The 21,084-nt window shown below is 39.3% G+C and overlaps 1 protein-coding gene across 1 annotated transcript in view; it reads right to left on the bottom strand.

The window, feature by feature from the left end:
• Positions 1–4,089: 4,089 nt before the first annotated feature.
• Positions 4,090–21,084, bottom strand: part of REPS2 (RALBP1 associated Eps domain containing 2) — a 204,616-nt gene continuing 187,621 nt past the window's right edge. The window contains exons 18-19 of the mRNA XM_032757980.2: positions 18,259–18,364; positions 4,090–9,821 (exon numbers count right to left, since the gene is read on the bottom strand). Coding sequence (XP_032613871.1) covers positions 9,753–9,821; positions 18,259–18,364 — 175 coding nt within the window. The 3' untranslated portion in view covers positions 4,090–9,752. The remainder of the gene's footprint in view (positions 9,822–18,258; positions 18,365–21,084) is intronic.

Here is a 21,084-nt window from a genome sequence, read left to right as displayed (position 1 = left end):
ATGGGTGCAGGAAATCAACATGGCACATGGATACATATGTAACAAACCTGCACATTGTGCACATGTACCCTAAAACCCTAAAGTATAATAAAAAAAAAAAATTTATGGGGAAAAAAAAATAAAATAAAATAAATTTAAAAATACAACATAAACAATGTCCCCTGGAGCTGTGCAATGTGGTGGTTCTGGATATAAACTATTTAAAAGCTCTCATCTCTCTAAATATTCTATGAATTTTGCCCCATTTCCATTCCACCCCATCCTCCATACACATACACACAAATGCCTCATGTAAATGATATTTGGGGGGAAAATAGATGGTCAATCTATCAAACTAATGCCTAGGAAGCATATCAGAGCCAGAAGTGACTAGGATAGAAACATCGGTCCCTCCACCATTACCTCTGCCTCTCAGAACTTCCAGAAAGATTGGGATGCAGGCTCCCAGCACACACGGGTTGAAGTTCAAGCCAATTTCATTTGAATTTCAAAGGACCTGCATCACAATTCTCTGTATCTGTATTTAATTTACTTTGGTTTCCTTTATTCCATTCCCTATGCATTATCTTTCTTCCCCCTGGCTTTCCTTCAGCCTTGTAGTTTTTATTAACTCTAACACAGGGATGAAGGCACTCACTCTGTTCTGTGAGTGCTATGCCCAGGATAGAAATGGTCCACCCCAGGTACAAGAATAAGGGGTGTATTCTCTGTAGAAAACGTTAAAACAATAAAATTGACTAAAAGTTAGTTGGCTTTTATCATCACCATGAACCCGTTAAGTCTAAACAATGTCAATGATAAAATACTCATCCTCCTAAAAAATATTTTGTTGGTCTACATTCTAAACAATTACTGTGGCTATTGTTGAGTTTTAAAATACATATATATATGTATTTTATATATATATATACACACACACATACACACGTGTGTGTGTATATATGTGTGTGTGTATATATATATACACACACACATATATAATGTCTTCTGCTGATGATGCTAGAGGATTTTCACAGGTGAATCTTGAAATTTTTACAGTTTCTTTGTCAATTCCTTCTTTCTGCCAAATCTGCTAAGAGGATTTCAGGGCAAATAAAGGAAAATATATCTGGGTTATAATTTAATACCCAAAGATAAAGATCCTTTTCCCTCTATGTTTGAAAGAAAAATGCAATGAGGTAAACACCACTCAGAGTCTGGAAATACTTTTGTTCACATTTCCAGAACACTTCACATTTGAAAAACAATACGGCAGGGTTCTTTGAAGTTACAGTTTGCCATGGAGATGCTCTACTTGAAGCATTTTCTCCTGCAGGCTTGGTAATTTTTCAAAAGTGTTTAATAAACTCATAGAGCACTCTTGTTCAAAAGGAATTGTATATTTCAGCTTCATTTCCACACTCTTTATTTCTGCCCTTTGATAGACTTCTTGATAAAAAGGGAGTCCTGCACCTCTCAGTCATCTCAGGGCCCATGACATCTCCCCTTTCAAAAAGAGCTGAAGATAGAAAAAGTCTCACATCATTCACTAGGACTCCTGCTTACCAGGGTTTAGTCACTTGTGTTCTGGGCTTTGGTCCTTTGCCCAAACACATGCCAGAAGATATATAACAAATTAAACTAGCAGGTTTGGTCCATGTTAAAACATTAGTTTACAATCTTCCAGTAAAGCATTTCCTTTCTAGAGAGCAGGAAAAATTTGGGAGAACACAAATCATTCCTTGAATACTCATGAAGTAAGCAACTTCATGCACTTCTTAAATCTTGAAAAGAGCTGTAATCTCAGGGTGGTTTATGCCTTCTCAAGCAAGGCCTTCCCATTTGGCCTCATGCCCTACCTTTGCATCCTTCTCTGCTCCATATTCCATATCCATCTGCTATAATTTGAATGTTTGTCCCCAGCAAAACTCACATTGAAACTTAATCCCCAAAGTGGCAGTGTTAAGAGGTGGGGCCTTTGAGAGTTAATTAGGTCATGATGGCTGCCCTCATGAATGAATTAATCCATTCATGAATTAACGGGTTATCATGGGATTGGGACTCATGGCTTTATAAGCAGCAGCAGCAGAGAGACCTGAGCTAGCATACTCAACTCCCTCACCATGTGATATCGCCCGCCACCTTGAGACTCTACAGAGAGTCCCACCAGCAAGAATGCCCTCACCAGATGTGGCCCCTCAACCTTGGACTTCTCAGCCTCTATAACTGTAAGAAATAAATTTCATTTCTTTATAAATTATCCAGTTTTGGGTATTCTGTTATAAGCAACAGAAAACAAATTAAGACACCATCTATTCCATCCACATGAGAATTTCTTTGCAGTTCCAGAATATATCATGTTCTTATCCTATCCCGCCTTAGCACATGCAGCTCTCTCTGCCTGGAATATTCTCTTCTTCCTAGTAAGTGCCTATCCCTCTTTTAAGAGTATTCCATGAAGCCTTCCTGAATCCTCATAATCTGAGTTAAATACCCCTCCTGTGTGTTCTCAGAGCAACCTGGCCTTGCGTCTTCTGGTACATACTGTGTTCACCAAAACTTTTTCCTCTGGAGCTCACAGCTAGACTACATTTCCTGGTCTCCCTTGTGGTTAACTTTTGTCAGATGATTGAATTCCAGCAAATGAAGAAAAGTGATGTGTGTTACTTCTGTGAAAGGTAATTGTATCTTCTCCACCATCTCTCTTTTCTCAAACCATTGGCTAAAGGGAGGAAACTCCCCAGCCCTAGGGGACAACGGCGCCACACATGTAAGGAGTCTGGGTCCCTGAACAACCACAAGGAAAACAGGACAACTGTAAGCACCCACCCTGGATGGTGAGGTGAATGAGATTCATTGAACTCCCAGGGTTCTTTGTTACAGCAGTTGTCCTACCCTTATACAACATAGCACCTATCCCACTCTGCACTGCAATGCATTTGTAGGTCTCTGTCCCACTGGACTGTGGGCTCCTTGGGGGAAGGAGTTGTGTCTTGTTAGTCTCATCTCCAGCTCCTAACACAGTGCTCAGTTAAACAGGAGGAACACATTAAATAAATATCGATGGAAGGAGGGTCATGGGAAGGAACAAACTCATGGATAGAAAATGTAGCACAGCAAAAACTATGCCCTGGAAACACAATTAGCCTTTGCTCTGAATCAGCTGAGACTCTGGATGAGTCAGTTTTGCCTTTCTGCACCATAGTTTCTTTGACTGTAAAATGAGATTGGCTAGTCAGTAGTTCCAGCTTTAGCGTACATCAGCATCACCCAGAGGGCTTATTAACACATGGATTGCTGGGTCCCACTACCAGGTTCCTGATTCAGTTGGTGCAGGGCAGGGGTGGCAAGAATTTGCATTTCTAGTAAGTCCCTGATGATGCTGATATTGCTAGTCTGGGGACCACACTTTGAGAACTGCTTGCATAGATTATCTCAGATCCCTTTTATCTCTAAAGTAAATGACCCAGTCATCCATATCAGTGCTTACGAATGGTCAGGGCCTGGTGATCTCCAGCATCCAAGCTTATGGGCCAAATGATAGATGATTCTTCCAGAGTTAGTTTGTCCTTTGGGACTACTAGATTGGAAATATCCTATGTGTAGCCCACCATTTGCATTCACAATATGGAATAAAACCCCTCACCCAACAGGAGAGGTACCTCCCCAAATTATTCAAATTTTAAAGGTAAGAAACTGTAACTAGGGTGCCAGATTACTTGGTTGAGATTTCAAGCCAACTCTTCCTGATTTTTCCCCATCACCCCAACTCCAGCTAAAGACATCATGATGGGAATATTTTTGAACAAAAGAACAGTGACAAGATAAAGCAAATAATCTGGCCCCACATTAAGCCAAGTTTTCAATTTAGCAGATCTTTAAAATGCACTGTGAGTCAGCCATGATATCCTATGACTGCCAAGTGTTTACTGTGTGCAGTTATTTAAGAACCTGTCTTAGATCACCAGGAGGTAAAAGTAACCAAATCTCAGACTTTGACTTAATTGGAAAGACTCTCAACTCCTTTTCCCATCATTTTCATTAAATGCATGAGACCAAATGCAAATCACAATATATTGACACCAAGACTCCATAAAACCCACACTTAGTTATCATACATTTATTTTTAACATAGCACCCCAGTTTCACATCATGTATATTTTCCAAAGTTGGAGATCTTTAACTATGTTCTTCACAGACTTCAACAAGTGTGAAAAAGAGGCAGTAAGGTTAGCTTGAGTCTACAAGTCACAATCCAAATATAGGACACCTATGTTTAAGGTCAATATACATAATGTTCCCAATGCTTAGCAAATGAATGAGACTCTGGCTGAGTAAAATATTAACACAACTTGTTAGCACATTATCATGAAAAGACAGAAGGCATCAAATATATACTTTGCTGTTACACTTTTTACTGTTCAATGTACTTGTAGTGAAAAAATATACATTTTTACTTTCAAGGTTAAAATAGACCATCAGCTCATTATCTCTCTTAGCCAATAGCTATGAAGACTAAAATGGCTCTTCTTGCTTCTGGCTCACTTGAACATCTTATTTGTGCTGAAGACAAAAAGGATGGCAGTGCTAAAGAAAAGGGTATACCCGGTTCCCAAGATAGGTGCGGTTGAGGATCTCGCACAAGGTGACTTAAAACAAAAATAACACAACTCAGTTGATCCAATCTCCACACAATGGGGTTGCAGAATCAACTGTTCCAGCCCCAGGGAAGAGCTCCCTGAAAGAGCTTTAGGATCTAGCCCTGTTGTTCAACAGAGGGCTTCAGGATGGAATTGGTATCTGAAGGTTTCTTTACTGTAGTTCCCAAATTCCAATTTAAGCCCTTTTAAAGTCTAGTGTCTTCTGGTCTTCAGAGTCATAACCTCACTTCTCTAATATCCCACAGCCATGACATTAGCTTACAGCAAGACCAGAGTATTCACAAAACATGAAAAAATGAGCATTACCCAATTGTTGACAGCAGAGCAAGGCTTCTATAACTAGAACATGTCCTGTGTATTGAAACCCTGCAATGCCTCCTAGAAAAGGTTCCTTTATCATCATGTGTGTTGGCATGTGTAGAAAATAACTATACAAGCCTAAAAGCAACTGTGTACTTTGGATGTCTTGCTCATACTAACAGACTGACTGCTTTAGGGCATGCATGTAACACAGCCTACAAAAGCCTTTTTTAGAGGAGGGCAACAGCTCTTCGAATCTGCTTGCATTGCTTTTAAAGTCTGGCCCTCCATGTCTGCTGCTCTTGGGAAATTCACATAACCAGATGCATTTCTCCTTACAAACAAGCGAAGCAGGGTGGCTCACAGAGTAATACCCACATTCAAATTGCCATCAATGACTGACCTATCGGTGCTGGTGGGATCTCCCTTAGCTTGTGCTGAAGGAGGAACAAGACGTGAGCTGAGGACTCCAAAAACACAAATCCCCACTTCTTACTAGGAAATTGAACCATAGTCATGATACAAAAAAAAAGTAACAAAACACCCATAACTAAAGTATAAATTCAACTGATCCTTTGAAATCAGAGTTTTAAAAGAATACACTTGAAACAGTAAAGCAGTTAGAAAGAAAAACCAAAATTACCAGTGTTCTCTTTAAACAGAGTGGGAAAACACCTCTTAACTACTATTTCATTTTGTTCACATTCAGAATGTTCAAACCAGAACCTAATGATCCCTACTTGTCAATAATATGGGAAGCTCTGGTTGCTATGATATGTTATATTCTTTTCTTTTTATTTTTAAAACCACATTCCCTTGGCGATATCTAGTGAGAAGGTGTGATTCTAGTTTGTGTTGAACAAATGTTTTTAGCTCTAAGGTGTTATACTGTAATTGAGATCTTTCCAACTACTGCTTGAAAGTAGACATTGGCAAATGCCTGCCTTAATTGCAAAAAACATATGAATTCCAATATTACCTTATTGATCTTCTGAGTACGCATCTATTATTACCATGGCTGTGAGATCATTTAAGAAACAGACAAATGTCATTTAGAAACAGACTATAGAATCAAATCACAACTAAAGAGAATGCTTTATGATAGCTCAGACAGTGGTAGGAAATCAAAGGCAAATTCACATTTTTGATTATTCACCCTAAAATATGCTGAAATTGAACATTTGTGACCCAAGTAACTAAAAATACATTGAAGAAAACTATAACTTAACTACATATTGAGTTCATTTCAATCGCAGTAGTCTATTTTAAAAACAACCTCCCATAAGGAATACAGGAATAGAATCCATTGAAAGCAACAGCTGTCAAAAACTCTGCCAAGAAACTCAGAGTAACTTACTGCATCATAAAAGGTGAGGTGTTCAGGAAAACAAATAGTCATATTCTTTTCTTTCAGATTTTGTCACTTCAATCCAAGAGAAATTTCTAGAGAATCTAACTCAAAAGCCATAAAATCAGGTTGGCGCCCCAAATCTGCCACTAGTTACCTCTTTCTATGGATTTTTTGGGCCAGCAACTGCTTTTTCTTAGGGCTGTGGTTTCCCCACATGCAAACTGCAAGTGATGGGTACCAGTCCTGCCCAGCTCTGACATCCTATTCTCCAGTGACAGTAAGATGGGCACAGCTTCCAGCTAAGCTGCCTCCTCTCCCAATCATGCCCAAGCACTTGTTTAATATTTGTAAAGCAGTTAGATCCTTCCAATTAAGGCAAATATCTGCCTCAATTACAACATATACATTCATTCCAGATATCTACCTTTTAGTTTTGCTTTGATGTCTGCTGGATAGGAAAGTAGCAAAAGCAATATGCCACATATGAGAGATGCCGAGGGACCAAATAAGCCAGCTGTCAGCTACTACTGTGCTTTCATCTGTGGGACTGTAGGATCCCAATGGGGGAAGACCACTCAACAGCAAGGTAATTCAACCCCTATGGATGGGGACAACATTGACCTTCTGTCTATAGAATTCTCCCCAACAGGCAGGTCTAATCTTGGAGCAGTTTTATGGAAGAGGTATAATGGTGATTTCAGTAATTCAGCCATCCTATAAATCACATTAAAGGCTCATGGAAATATTATCAGGCGTTACAATCCTAAATTAAAGTGCACATCCTAAGAAAACACAGAAAGAGAGGATGAGCACTACTTAGGTAATAATAATAGTAGTGTGTCATTACTTGTGTGTTATGCACACACATTTAACTGTTTTTTAAAAATTCACTTCTAAGCAACTAATAAACTGTGGTTACAGTTAAGTCCACCCAAGAAGGTAGGTATAGTTATTATTAGTGTGTGCTTGCCTATCTTAAAATATTGATGAGATTATGAAACTCAGGGGAATTTGATTGTCCAATGCAAGTTTTTTCCCTTAATGAAAACCAAGCCAACCAAACAAAACCCCAACCTCCCAATATGGCTCACTCTGGCACTGACTTCATGGAGGGGAGGGGAAAAGCATGTCAATATTTTTAAAATGAACACTGCAGACTAACATTCCTTAGTTTATACGTCTGCCTAATGGAAATGAAGTGCTATCCCAACTGAGAGCATATGTACTGGAAGATTATGAGATAAAGTGCACATGCTAGTATTTCCTGGATTGAATTTACCAAAAGCCAAACATGCTGTGAAACGTCTGCAATAAGAACAGTGTTGATAGCCGGGCGGGTGGCTCACGCCTGTAATCCCAGCACTTTGAGAGGCCAAGGCGCGTGGATCACTTGAGGTCAGGAGTTCGACACTAGCCTAGCCAACATGACAAAATCCCATCTCTACTAAAAATACAAAAATTAGCCGGCCGTGGTGGTGGGTGCCTGTAATCCCAGCTACTCAGGAGGCTGAGGCACGAGAATTGCTTGAACCCGGGAGGTGGAGGTTGCAGTGAGTCAAGATTTTGCCACTGCACTCCAGCCTGGGTGACAGAGCGAGACTCCATCTCAAAAAAAACAAAAACAAAAACAAAAAACAAAACACTGCTGATAAAATTTGTTGTAGCCCCTAGATCTCAGAACATGGAAAAAGCAGTTGCCTAAAAATTTGTGCTGACCCATTCATAATCTTCGGAAGAGTTTAAACTTACTCCCAACCCTTCCCCCACAAAAACAAAAAAGGCAGCAAATGGGGAAGAAAAAAAGGGAATAGGGAAATAGTTCAAGTTTCATGATTTTCAAAATCAATTCAAAATCCTTAAATATGCACGGAGTAGATTTGACAATTTGTTTTTCTGTGGAAAAACATCATCTGTTTGAGCCTTTATCCTCTGCCATTAAGCTATTGATAAAGTTTGCCAATGGACTAAGGAAACATTAAATAAATGCCTGCTTGTTCTAAAAGCTCTCAACTCTATTGAAATCAAAGGCTGAATCCCACATACTGCAAACCTATCCAAAACTGCTTCAAAAAGACTCTGTACACCCCCACCCTGCTACCCTAAGAATGGGGAAATTAGTAAAATGCAAAAGAGACAGCATCTCTTGCCATTAGTCTCTCAAAGTGGTGTTAACGCTGGCATGCCCTGTGAGGGTCAGTAGCCCTGTGCCCCCGAGGTCCCATTTTCAACTTGGGCTTTAAGGAGAAGCAGTAGCTACTTAAATTTCTGTAGGATACTGGCTTCTGCAATTTGAGCTTACTGTTTTACATTACCTACACTGGAGTTAATTGGGCTCCTCTGAATCTGATATAAACCAATCACTTCCCAAGAATACACTTTACAGAGAACAAAACAGTCATATATCCAGCATGAGGACCACTTTCTTTATCTCTTCATACCCCATACATTTGCAATCCAGGTTAAAATAAAGATTAAAATAACTACTACAGATTGTTGGTAACAACCATTTCCCCTTCTTCCCCAGTTTGGATACCTGGGTTCAAACAACAAATGTTTATCAATCCTAACAGTCTCATCAGCCTTTCGTATTTGATGGGTGGTTTCCAAACTCATGCATTTACAGATATATTATCCCATGCAGGATAAAAGTAGAGATCTGGCAACTATTTATTTAATTTGGTCAGGCAAGGCAGTCAAAGCAGACTTCTCTTGACCAAAAATTTACATGAAAGGACTGAGTTGTCTGGGTTGACAGCCTAGCTTGGCCAAGTTAAATAGCTCATTGCCAAAACCTCCACTTTACAGAGGTGTAAAGACCCAGTAAGTCTTTGACATTCAATAGAAAACAATAGTCATGTATTATTTATAGCTAGATATAATATCAAAATGGCACTAGAGAAGCAATTTTTGGCATATAGTGGTAGAGGGCACAGCGCCAGTCTAAATCTGATGCTTTTATTTTAGCTTTTGTTTTTATTATGGTCACACCAATGACTATCTAGTTGGAATCCCAATTACTCAGGAAACCAACCTACTCTATGTGATATACATACAAAAAGCATCCTGAAAGTACTTGGTTACAAGCATCCTGAAGGTTCTTGGTTATAAGGTTTTATAGAAAACATAAATTCTTTAAATAAATAATGCTCTAAGTTATTTTTATTTGCTAGAAGACTGATTTTTGGTAAGGAGCAGCATCTAATACCTTGCAGAAGTACTTAAGAATAGGAGACAAATTCCACTGATAATTAGCATTTCAAGTGTGATAATCAGTTGAAGTATTTTTTCCACCACAGTAAAACATACAAGTGAAGTGCAAGAGAAAAGGTCATATGGATTATATTTTGCTGCTCACAGCTTTTGACACAGTCAAACATCTATGACAAGTAGTTGGGTTCAAAACATTCAAAAGAAAGATCTTGGCAGACAAGGTCACCCACTGTCACTTGAACCATGGGGGGTCACAACACAGTGACTGGACGAAGTTGTTCCAATTGGTTTTCCAATGCAATTCGTTCTTGATGAACCTCCTGAGTTGTACAAAACACAAGAAAAACAAAAAAGCAAAGGGGTCATTTCTTGAATTCATCCCTACTTCATCAGATATTAAAAGGAAACTTATAACTGGACCCACAAATACAAGTGCTGTATAACTCAAGAACAGGAGGACTGGGAGGTATCAGATTTAATGCTGGTGACCAGACAAAAGGGGCTTCACAATTGTAATCTCTCAACTGCTTTCTGAAGTTGATGAAATGAAACTGACCTACTCCCCTCTACTACCCTGCCCTAGTTTTAGCCTGTTTTAACAAGATCAGTAGCTGGTAGAGACAGTCATTAAAAATTAAAAGACTAGGAGAGAGCAGAAAGCAAAAACAGACTCCCAATACTGAGCAGTGAGCCAACAGGACTTAAATTTCTAGTTGCAATCTCTGGCTTGTAATCCCGCACCATACTCAGTCAGGTCTGAGGGCCAAAAAGGTACGCTAGTTGCCACTCCACCAAAGTCTCATCCAGGTTTCTGCACAACATATGGTGTAAGGTACGACATCTGGGTGAAAGGTAGAAAAGAGGCTGAGCAATCTGCTATTTGGGAATTCAAACTTTCGGTCCTAAAATAGATTTTTTGGCAGGAAGAGAGGGGACACATAAAGGTATTCAAGTAGAATCAGTCAAGGTGGGAAAGAATCCTGTATAAAGGCTGAATTGTGAGATTCAGAAGAATCAGCATACTAATAGTCAGTATACAACTTCACAAGCATTTATTCACATGCTCTCCTAGCCACCCAGCCAGAAGTCTTTTGGTTTCTATCTCCTACAGGTGAGGTAATGCTCTAGCTGTGATGGTATCAGCAAAGAATATGCCAGATCAGAGCAATAGGGCTTATGTTCAAATGACTTGAGAAAGATAATAAAGTTAATGAACAAGATACTTCCAGAAGGAAATAAGATAACATAATAGAGAGTAACAGAGGGGGATCTGGGATAAAGGAGAGAGAGTGCCCTGGGAAGGCTTCTCAGAGTTAGCACTACTTGAGCAAAGACTTAAATGAAATGAGGAGTGAGCCATATGAAGATATGAGGGGAAGGATATTCACAGAGACAAAAGGGCAACTGCAAAGGCCCTGAGGAGCGAGTGAGTTTGGTGAATTTGATGAACAAAAACCCTGTGTGACCTGAGTAGATGGAACAAGGAAGACATTGGCAGGAAATGAAGTCAGAGATTTAAGCAAGGAGCCAGATCGTACAGGGCCTTGTGGGCAGAGGAAAGAGTATGGAAGTGTAGCGGGGATGGCATTGACAGTTTCCCGTTCGTGGTGTCGGGCGCGCGTCAGACCGAGTCTCTGTAGCCCAGGCTGGAGTGCAATGGCGCTATCTCGGCTCACTGCAAGCTCCACCTCCTGGGTTCACGCCATTCTCCTGCCTCAGCCTCCCGAGTAGCTGGGACTACAGGCACCCACCACCACGCCCGGCTAATTTTCTGTATTTTTAGTAGAGACGGGGTTTCACCATGTTAGCCAGGATGGTCTCGATCTCCTGACCTCGTGATCTGCCCACCTTGGCCTCCCAAAATGCTGGGATTACAGGCGTGAGCCACCACACCCAGCCCGGCATTGACGGTTTCTAATCAGGGAAGGAACATGACCCAACTTAAAATTCAAAATTTTCACTCTGGCTACTGCATAGACAGTAGATTATAGCAGGGTGAGAGTGGAAGCAGGGGAGCAACTGGGAGGTTACTGCAGGGACCCAGGTGAGAAATGAAAATGGCTTCCGTCAGGGTAGAAGCCATGAAGATGAAGAGAAGTGGACGAATTCCAGATAAATCTTGAATCTAGAACTGGTAGGACTTGCTGATGAAGTTGATGTAGGAGAGAAGGAAAATCTGAGGATGACTCCTGGGATTTTTGTATGAAGAAAGTAGCTGGCTGTTAGTGATATTGAGAATGAGAAGATTAGATAAGAAATGAGTATTTCGAGGAGAGGGTTGACAATTAATTATCTGAGATGTGTATTGGATATCTAAGGAGAAAACATTAAGTAAGAAGTTATGTATGCACGTCTAGAGCACAGAGGAAAGGAGAAGTAGGGCTTGAGACATAAATTAGGTTTCATTAGTTTATGGATGGTCTTCAAAGCCATGAGACCATACAACATCATCTAGCAAAACAGTATAGATAGAGGTTTCAGGTAAAGATGGAAGACTGACCAGGGGGTACCACACTCTCTCCCTCCTGGAGCACCACTAAAACAATACAGCAACTTTTGAAAAAGTCACGGACCCACAAGACAGGGAAAACAAAAGGGACAAGATGACAGCAATAAAATTTGAAAGCTGAGTGGCAAACTGGTGAATGGTAAATGACTTAGGAAATCCAGGAAAATAAATGTGGGAATTCTGCCAGCTGCTGAGTATGTCTATTCCAAGCATGCATTCCAGAGCTAGGGAAATAACCACAGGGTGAGTTTGGGAGTCCACTGGGTCCACTGTGAGACGAACGTAAGCTAAAACTCCATTGATCACCTGATCTCCCTAAGCCCCAACTCTGATGGGCCACGGTGACACTTTGCATCTCCTGGAATTAGTGTGAGTTCAGAGCTAGTGTCTAGTAATTCCCCAAAAGTCTAATTATTTCCCTTCCTCTAATGCACAGTCACCCTGGCAAACGGCAGCAGGGTCCTCTTGGGAAAGGCTAGGAGAAAGATTTGCAGTGTAAATTTTTGGCTGCACAGTGGGGTCCTTCCTTAAGGAGACATAGATGCCCCTTCAACATTCAAGAGGTTCTGGATCTATAAACTGGCTTAGCCTGGGAATTAATTGAGGGGCTATGACTATAGTTCTGTTTCAATGATTCTTCAGACTTCTGTTCACTAGACTTAGAACTTTTCCACTCACACAGATCAAGTAAAGAAAGCTGAGTCCCAAGCTAACATGAAGAAAAATAAGAACCAATTTGATTTTACATAGGAGAATTCCTGAAAGACTCAAATTGGCAACACCAGATACCTATGAAAGTGGGAGTACATAAGGGGAGATGGGGGTTGGCTAAAATAAGTGTTGGCTGAAAATCTGTTTCAGAAGCAATTAGATCCCCAGATCATTCCTGCCACCAGGGCAGAATGCTGAAGGTTTATTTCTTGAAAAGGTACAACAGATAGCATCTGGATTAGCAAGAAACAAGCACAGTTGAGGACAAGACACTGGGCCAGAAATAGGGAGAGTGAAGGAATATCCTGGACTGCTGAGACCTACAGCCCTCTTGCTCCACTGAACCAACTCTTTCCCTCCATGTAGGTGACCAAAACAGTCTCTACTCTGGAGACCCCAACCAGACCAAGAGGAAAGAGCTAATCATACTCCCTTTGGGGGTTCCCCAACTATACAGCCGAGCCAAATTGCCAGACAGTGAAGCTCAGAGTTGACAAGCCTCACAACGTGCAATGAACTTCCAATCAGTGTTTTCATCTTCCTTTTAAATATGAGCAAAGAAGGGCCATCAGATATCGAAGGAAAGCATCTAAGATAAAGCACATACAACACAACACAACACACACAAACTATTCAGGAAGAAGAAAGAAAAATGACCATAAAAAAGATCACAATGAGTTCTGCACATGTTTCCCAGAACTTAAAGTATAACTTAAAAAAAGATCACAACAATGAAACAAGAATAGGATATCGTCAAAAATAAACAGAGAACAAAAAATTATTGGTTATTAAACAACAGAAGATTTAGAATATATAATTAAGTTTCCAGAAATAGACAAAAATAAAGAAGAAAAGGTAGGAAGAAAGAGAAAACAGAAGAGAAAATATGAGAAAATTAGAAACTAAGCTGAGAAGTCCAATGTCTGAATATCAATCAGTAAGGGAGAATGAGAAAAAAATGGGGGTGAGGGCAGGGGGAGGAAATAATCAACAACAACAAAAATGAAAATAAAAAACTCTTCAGAACTGGGGAATATCAGTTTCCAAATTAAAAGGGCCCATCAAATGTAGAGAATAATGGATGAAACTGGCCTACCCCAAAGCAGAGGGAGAGAGGAGAAAACCAAAACCAAACAAAATGCAAAACAAAACAAGTTCACATACAAAGTTTTATAAAACAGAATGAACTTTGACACTTAAAAAATAACTTTTTAAAATTATCATAGGGTAAAACAATTTTTTTCTTTTAGTGTACAGATTTGTGTAACTACCACCACAAAGAAGATACATTACAGTTCTACCAACCCCAAAGGTTCCCTGGGACTACTCATACAAACTCTCATCTCATGCATAACCCCTGATAGCCACTGATTTGCTTCACATCAGTATAGTTGTACCTTTTCAAGAAGGTCAAATAAAAGCAATCATACAGTACACAACCTTTTGATACTGGCTTGTCTCACTCTGTATAATGTCTGAGTTTCATCCAAGTTGTGTATCATTTCTTTTCTCTGTTGAGTACTATTCCATTGTATGAATGTATCCCAATTTATTCATTCATCTTTTGAAGGACATTTGTGTTGTTTCCAGGTTTGGGCTATCATTAATAAAACTGCTATGTAAATTCATATATAGATTTTTGAGTGAACATAAACTTTCATTTCACTAAGGTAGAGAGACAAGCTGGGTCACATGGTTAGTGTATGTATAACTTCACAGGAAACTGCTGAACAATTTTTCAGAGTGGTGGTACCATTCTGCATTCCCACCACCAATAAATGAGAGTTCTAATTGCCAGCACTTGGTGATGTCACATTTTTTGTTTTAGCAATTCTAGTATGTGTATAGTGGTATGTAATTGTGGTTTAAATTTGCATTTCCCAAATGGCTAATGATGTTGAATATCTTCTCATGTACTTATTTGCCATCTTTATATATTCTTTAGTGAAGTGTCTGTTCAAATCCTTTGCCCATTTTTAAATTGAGATGTTTTGGTTTTGAGAGTTCTTATTATTGAGTTTTAAGAGTTCTTTATATAATTGAGATATAAGTCTTTTATCAAATATGTGTTTTGCAAATACTTTCTCCCACTCAGCAGCTTGTCTCTTAATTTTCTTAACTATGCTTGGCAAAATAAAAGGTTTTAATTTTGATGAAGTCCAATTTTTTTAGTTTTTCTCTGTTATAGATTGTGCTTTTGGTGTTATTTCTAACTCCAGATCATGAAGATTTTTCTATGTTTTCTTCTAAAAATTTTATAGCTTTATGTTTTACATTTACATCTATGACTCATTTCAAGTTAATTTCTGTATAGATGTGAGGCTTAGATCAAGGCCCTTTTTTTAAATGCAAATGACAAATTGTTATAAAACAATTTGTTGAAAACTATTATTTCTCATTGAATTGATTTTGCACCTTTGTCAAAGATCAAATGGCTGTTTTCATGTGGTCTATTTCAGGACTCTGTATCCTATTCCACTGATCTATGCATCAGCATCTTGATTACTGGAGCTTGACAGTAAAGTGATTCCTCCAACTTTGTTCTTCCTTTTCAAATTTGTTTAAGCAATTCCAGCTCCTTGGCCTTTACACGTAAGTTTTGGGATTAGCTTGTCTATACTCACAAAAAATCCTGCTGGGATTTTTACCGGTTTTGTAATAAATCTACAGACTACTTTGGAGAAAAATAACATTTGAAAAGATATTTCATAAAGATATGAAAGGTAAATAATCACAAAGAAAAGTGGACAACATAATTAGTCAGCAAAGAGATGATAAAAACTATATCACTACATGGCTAGCTAAAATTAATAAGAATCATAACACCAAATGTTGGCAAAGATGCGGAACAACTGGAACTCTCATACATCAGTGGTAGGAGTAAAGACTGCTACAACCACCTTGGAAAACGATCTAGCAGTTTCTCAGAAACTAACCACATACACTTACCATGTTACCTACGAATCCCAATCCAAGAGAAATGAGAACATATTTCCATACAGAGACTTATTCAAAAATGCAGTTTTATTCCAAATTGTCAAAAACTGGAAACAGCTCAGGTGTCTGTCAATAGAATTGATAACCAAACTGTAACATATTCACCCAATGGGATACTACTCATGAATAAAAATGAATGAATTACTGATACACACAACAATATAAATGAATCTCAAAAACATAATACTAAGTGAAAGAAGCTTTACACGAAGTATAAGTTGTAAGATACCGCTTATATAAAGTTATAGAACAGGCAAAACTATGGTATAAAAATTAGAATAGTGATTGCCTCTGTGTGGGTAGGGCAGGAATTGACTAGGAAAAAGCATGAGGGAGCTTCCTGGGGTGATGGTAATATTCTCTATCTTTTGGGGGTTTGGATTCCGTAAGTACATGTACTTGTTACAAACTCAGCAAATGTACACTTAAGATTTGTGCTTGTGCTGGTGCAGTGGCTCACGCCTGTAATCCCAGCACTCTGGGAGACCTAGGTGGGCAGATCACGAGGTCAGGAGATCGAGGCCATCCTGGCTAACACAGTGAAACCCCGTCCCTACTAAAAATACAAAAAGTTGGCCGGGCGTGGTGGCAGGCGCCTGTAGTCCCAGCTACTCAGGAGGCTGAGCCAGAAGAATGGTGTGAACCCGGGAGGCAGAGCTTGCAGTGAGCCGAGATCACACCACCACACCCCAGCGTGGGCAACAGAGCGAGATTCCATCTCTAATAATAATAATAATAATAATAATAATAATAATAATAATAATATTTGTGCATGCATTTTATATAAACATTTTACATCATAAGAAAAAACTGTAAAAATATATTGAACTCTAGCTAATTATATGCATGCTAAAATATTCAGGGAAAGTATACAGATATCTGCAATTTATTTGAAAATATGTCAAAAATAAGATGAACTGATGGACACAAGGATAAATGGGTAGATACGTGATTAAAAACAAGTATAGTAAAATGTTATTGTAGAACTGAAGTGATGTCTATACAAGCAGTCGCTTATGATTCTTTCAACTTTCCTGTATGTTTGAAAATTTTCATACTAAAATATTGGGGCAAATGGGGTTGGGGTATAAAAGTTAAGTCAGGGAAGGAAGAGACAGCAGAGAATGAAAATGGGAAGCACCAGTGAAGCAGAAGGAAAACCAGGAGAGTATGGTATGTCAAAAACCAGTTATAAAAGCAATTTCAGAGGAGGAAATGATCAATTGTGTAGAATTCTTCTGAAAAGAAATAATAATATTAAAACAGCCCCATTGGATTTAGCCACAAGACGGGTGTGAGCGGAGGAGGACGAAGCCAACTGAAGTGGAAGGAAGAGAAAATTACTGGTTTGAAAGTAAAGATAATGAATAAAAACCACTCCTAAGAAACTTTTCTGTGAAGGGGACCAAAGAAATGAGGCAGTAATTGGCCAAGTGTAATGGACAATACTGGAGCATATTTACGTGTGGATGGCGAATGATCCAGTAGAGAACTGGGGGATATAGTGGATAGAATCATGTCCCCTCAAAATATATGTTTAAGTCCTAACCCCCAGTATCTGTAAATGTGACCTTATATGCAAATAGGTTCTTTGCAGATGTAATCAAGTTAAGATGAGGTCATGCTAGATTAGGGTGGGTCCTAACCCAATGATAGGTGCCCTTATAAGAGGATACAATAAGAAGAGAAATTTGGACACAGACACAGAGAGATACAGGAAGAAGGCCATGTGACAACAGAGGCAGAGATTGGAGTGATGCAGCTACAAGCCAAGGAATGCCCAGGACTGCCAGCAACATCAGAAGCTGGGAAGAGGTAAGGAAGGATTATCTTCTAGAGCCTTCAAAGAGAGCATAGCTCTGCCAATATCTTGATTTCAGAGTTCTAGCCTCCAGAGCTGTGAGAGAATCGTTTTTGGTTATCTTAAGCCACCACATTTGTGGTATTTTGTTATAGCAGCCCTGAGAAACTAACACAGGGGAGAGTAATGATGAAGAGAAACAGGGGTGATGTCGTTGAGAAGGTGAAATGGAACCATTTGCAAGGTACCAGAGGAGGGGCTGGCCTTTGATAGTACCAGGGTGACTTCCTTCTACTGAAATAAGAATTTACATCCTCTTTCAGAGAGGATGTAAATTATTAAGGGATTACCCAGAAGCTTTGGATAATAAAGAATGCTTCAAACAGCCTTCGTAATAGATTGTCTTTCCTTTTAACTCACACACAATATGAAGCCTACATATTAAAGTCACTAGTCTTCCTCTGACTACGCAAGAACCAACCCATGAAACTTAAATACAGTAATTCTCCACCTTCCAAAAAGGGTTTGAGAACAAAGAGGCAAGTCTTATCAACAGGGATGGAACTAAATGGTCAGCCAATGGTCACATCAGATCACTGTATATGATAGATATGGAGACATCACTATGTACCCCACCCAATAAATATGTACAATTATTATATGCCTATTAAATTAAAAAAACAACTTTTTAAAAGCCAGGGAAAAGCCTGGTCATCCAAAGCTGGGACTCATTCCTTACCTTGAGCTGCTGCTGGAGCTCACTGTTCAGCCGAGCCAGCACTGCGTTTGCCTCTTTATTTTTGCGGATAGCAGTTTGAATGGCCTTCTTCTGTTTGGAAGACTGCCTATAGAAAAGCACAAACACTTCGGTGAAAAAGGACTTAGAGGTCTGGACCCTTGAGGGTCAGAACTCTGATTCATGAGAGGTGTTAAACTAACAAGTGGTTAACAACACAGGGCTCCAAAAATAAAATCTCATATTCACAGGCGGTCAGGAAGATAGACAACAAATGAAACCAATTTGTTGGGATGAATTATTTACACCTGAAGTAATTCCCATTTTATAACTTGAATAAAAGCTGTGAAGTGGGCCTTTTCAAACATTTGTGTTCCATTTATTCCAAGACATTTTAATAAGTATTTCTTCCTAACAAACCATATTAACTGGAATGCCCTTTTTGTGTAAGAATTAATAGCACTTAAAAGACCTGCAGGTGTCCCCTGTGAACAAGTCTGAAGGAAAATAACACAAGAACCTTCTTTTTAGCAAAAATTCTACATTAACTTAGCCAGACTACCTACCTCTACCTTATTTATTATTAGGCATGAATGCCTAAGTATACATGTGTGTGTGTGCATAAATGTGCACTCATGTGTATGTGCATGGACCAGCATATATCTGTGGCTCTTGAGAAAAATACAGAACGTTTTAATACCAGTATTTCCCAATTAGCAGCAAATTCACAGAACAGGCATAACCAGAGTGACCACGCATCCTACTGTACCCATTACAGTCTCCATTTAAACTGTCTGTCTAGCATAAGTACATTAGCGCTCTCTTTACTTTTCAAAACCGTCCATGGTTGGGATGATAAATCAGTGTGGTTACCACAGGGATAATCTACAACCTTTCATCCCACAGCAAGAAACACCGAATTCTTAGAGCAAAAGAGCAATTGATGTTCTCCTAGAAAAACAACCATATGTGCCATTACTGGGAGATGGGTTCTAGACAAGAGCAACTGAACTAGAATGGACTGTGACCACTGTACAGATCTGATTAATATTGATAATTGGTTGGGTGCAGTGGCTCAGGCCTGTAATCCCAGCACTTTGAGAGGTCAAGGCAGGATGATCACTTGAGGCCAGGAGTTTGAGACCAGACTGGGCAACACAGTAAGACTCCATCACTACAAAAAATAAAATGAAATTGGCTGGGAATGGTGGCTCATGCCTGTAGTTCCAGCTACTCAGGAGGCTGAGGGGGAAAGGATCACTTGAGCCCAGGAATTCGAGGCTACAATGAGCCATGATCATGCTACTGCACCCTAGCCTGGGTGACCGAGTGAGACTTTGTCTCTAAAAAATGAAAATAAAAATAAATAGAAAGTGAAAAGACAACCCACAGAATGAGAGAAAATATTTACAAAGATGGCTCAATTTTCTCATATATCTGACAAAGGAGTTGTATCCAGAATATATAAAGAACTCATAACTCAAAAATAAAAATATTAATAATCCAATTAAAAGTGGGCAAAGGGTGTGAATAGACATTTCTCCAAAGAAGATAAACAAATGGCCAATAGGCACATGAAAAGATCATCAATGTCATTAGCCACAAAAGAAATGCAAATCAAAACCATGAGATCACACTTCACACTCATTAGGATGGCTATAATTAAAAAAAAGGTAAGTGTTGACAAAATGGAGAAATTGGAACCCTCATACGTTGCCAACAGGAACATAAAATGGTGCAGCCACTATGAAAAGTGTGGTAGTTCTTCGAAATATTAAAGATAGAGTTACCACATGACCTAGCAATTCCACTCCTAGGTACAGACCCAAGAGAAATGAAAACGTAAGTCCACACAAAAACATGTACACAAACAGTATAGTGGCATTACTCTTAAGAGCCAAAAAGCAGAAATAACCAAAATGTCCATCGACTGATGAATGGATGAATAAAATGTGGTCTATCCATACAATGGAATATTATTCAGCCATAAAAAGATAAGCTCAGATTTATGCTACAACTTGGATGAACCTTGAAAATATTATGCTAAGTGAAAGAAGCCAGTCACAAAAGACCACGTTTCATTATTCCATTTAAGTGAAATGACAAGAATATGCAAAGCCATGGAGACAGAAAGGAGATTCATGGTTGCCAGGGGCTGAGGGGGAAGGAGAGAATGGGGAGTGATTGCTAACGGGCATGGATATTATTTTAGGCATGACAAAAGTTAGATTGTGGTGATGGTTGCATGACTTTGTGAATAAACTAAGAACCACTGAATTGTACATTTAAAAACATGAACTGTATGCTATGTGAATTATATTGCAATAAAGCTGTTATAAAAAAGAGAAAAAGAAAAGATCTCTGTATGAACTCCACCAGATGCCCTGACATCTACTCTGGAGACTGTTAAGCCACTGCTGACTAAAATTGACATGAAGCTGAAATTAAAGTGGAGTGCTGGGGTAAAACATGGAAGAAAATTGAGCCATCTTTGTCCCTGATAGGGATTCACCTTCCAGGCTTAACAGGGGCTGGAAGATGGTCAAAGTTCTCGGTGAATGTGATGAACAAAATATACTTCCTTTATGGACTGATACCACCAGGGACCTGTCCATTTGAAAAAAAGAAAATCTTCTGAGGGAGAGGGTTGCAGAGATTCAGAATGGGACTTTGGCTTCAAAGACAAGTTACTAACATTTCCCACAGAACCTGCTGCTTTTCGTTCTACAACAGTGGAAGCAGAAGAAAATCTGCAGCAGCATCTGAGACCTGCAAGACCCCAAAAGCAGGGTCATGATGGGTCTTGAGCATTTATGTTAGTGACCGGTC

Source organism: Hylobates moloch, unplaced genomic scaffold (genome assembly GCF_009828535.3).
Source record: "Hylobates moloch isolate HMO894 unplaced genomic scaffold, HMol_V3 SCAFFOLD_7, whole genome shotgun sequence".
NCBI classification, from domain to species: Eukaryota; Metazoa; Chordata; class Mammalia; order Primates; family Hylobatidae; genus Hylobates; species Hylobates moloch.
The sequence above is the reverse complement of the archived record's forward strand: the minus strand, read 5'-3'. Positions and strand labels throughout refer to the sequence as shown.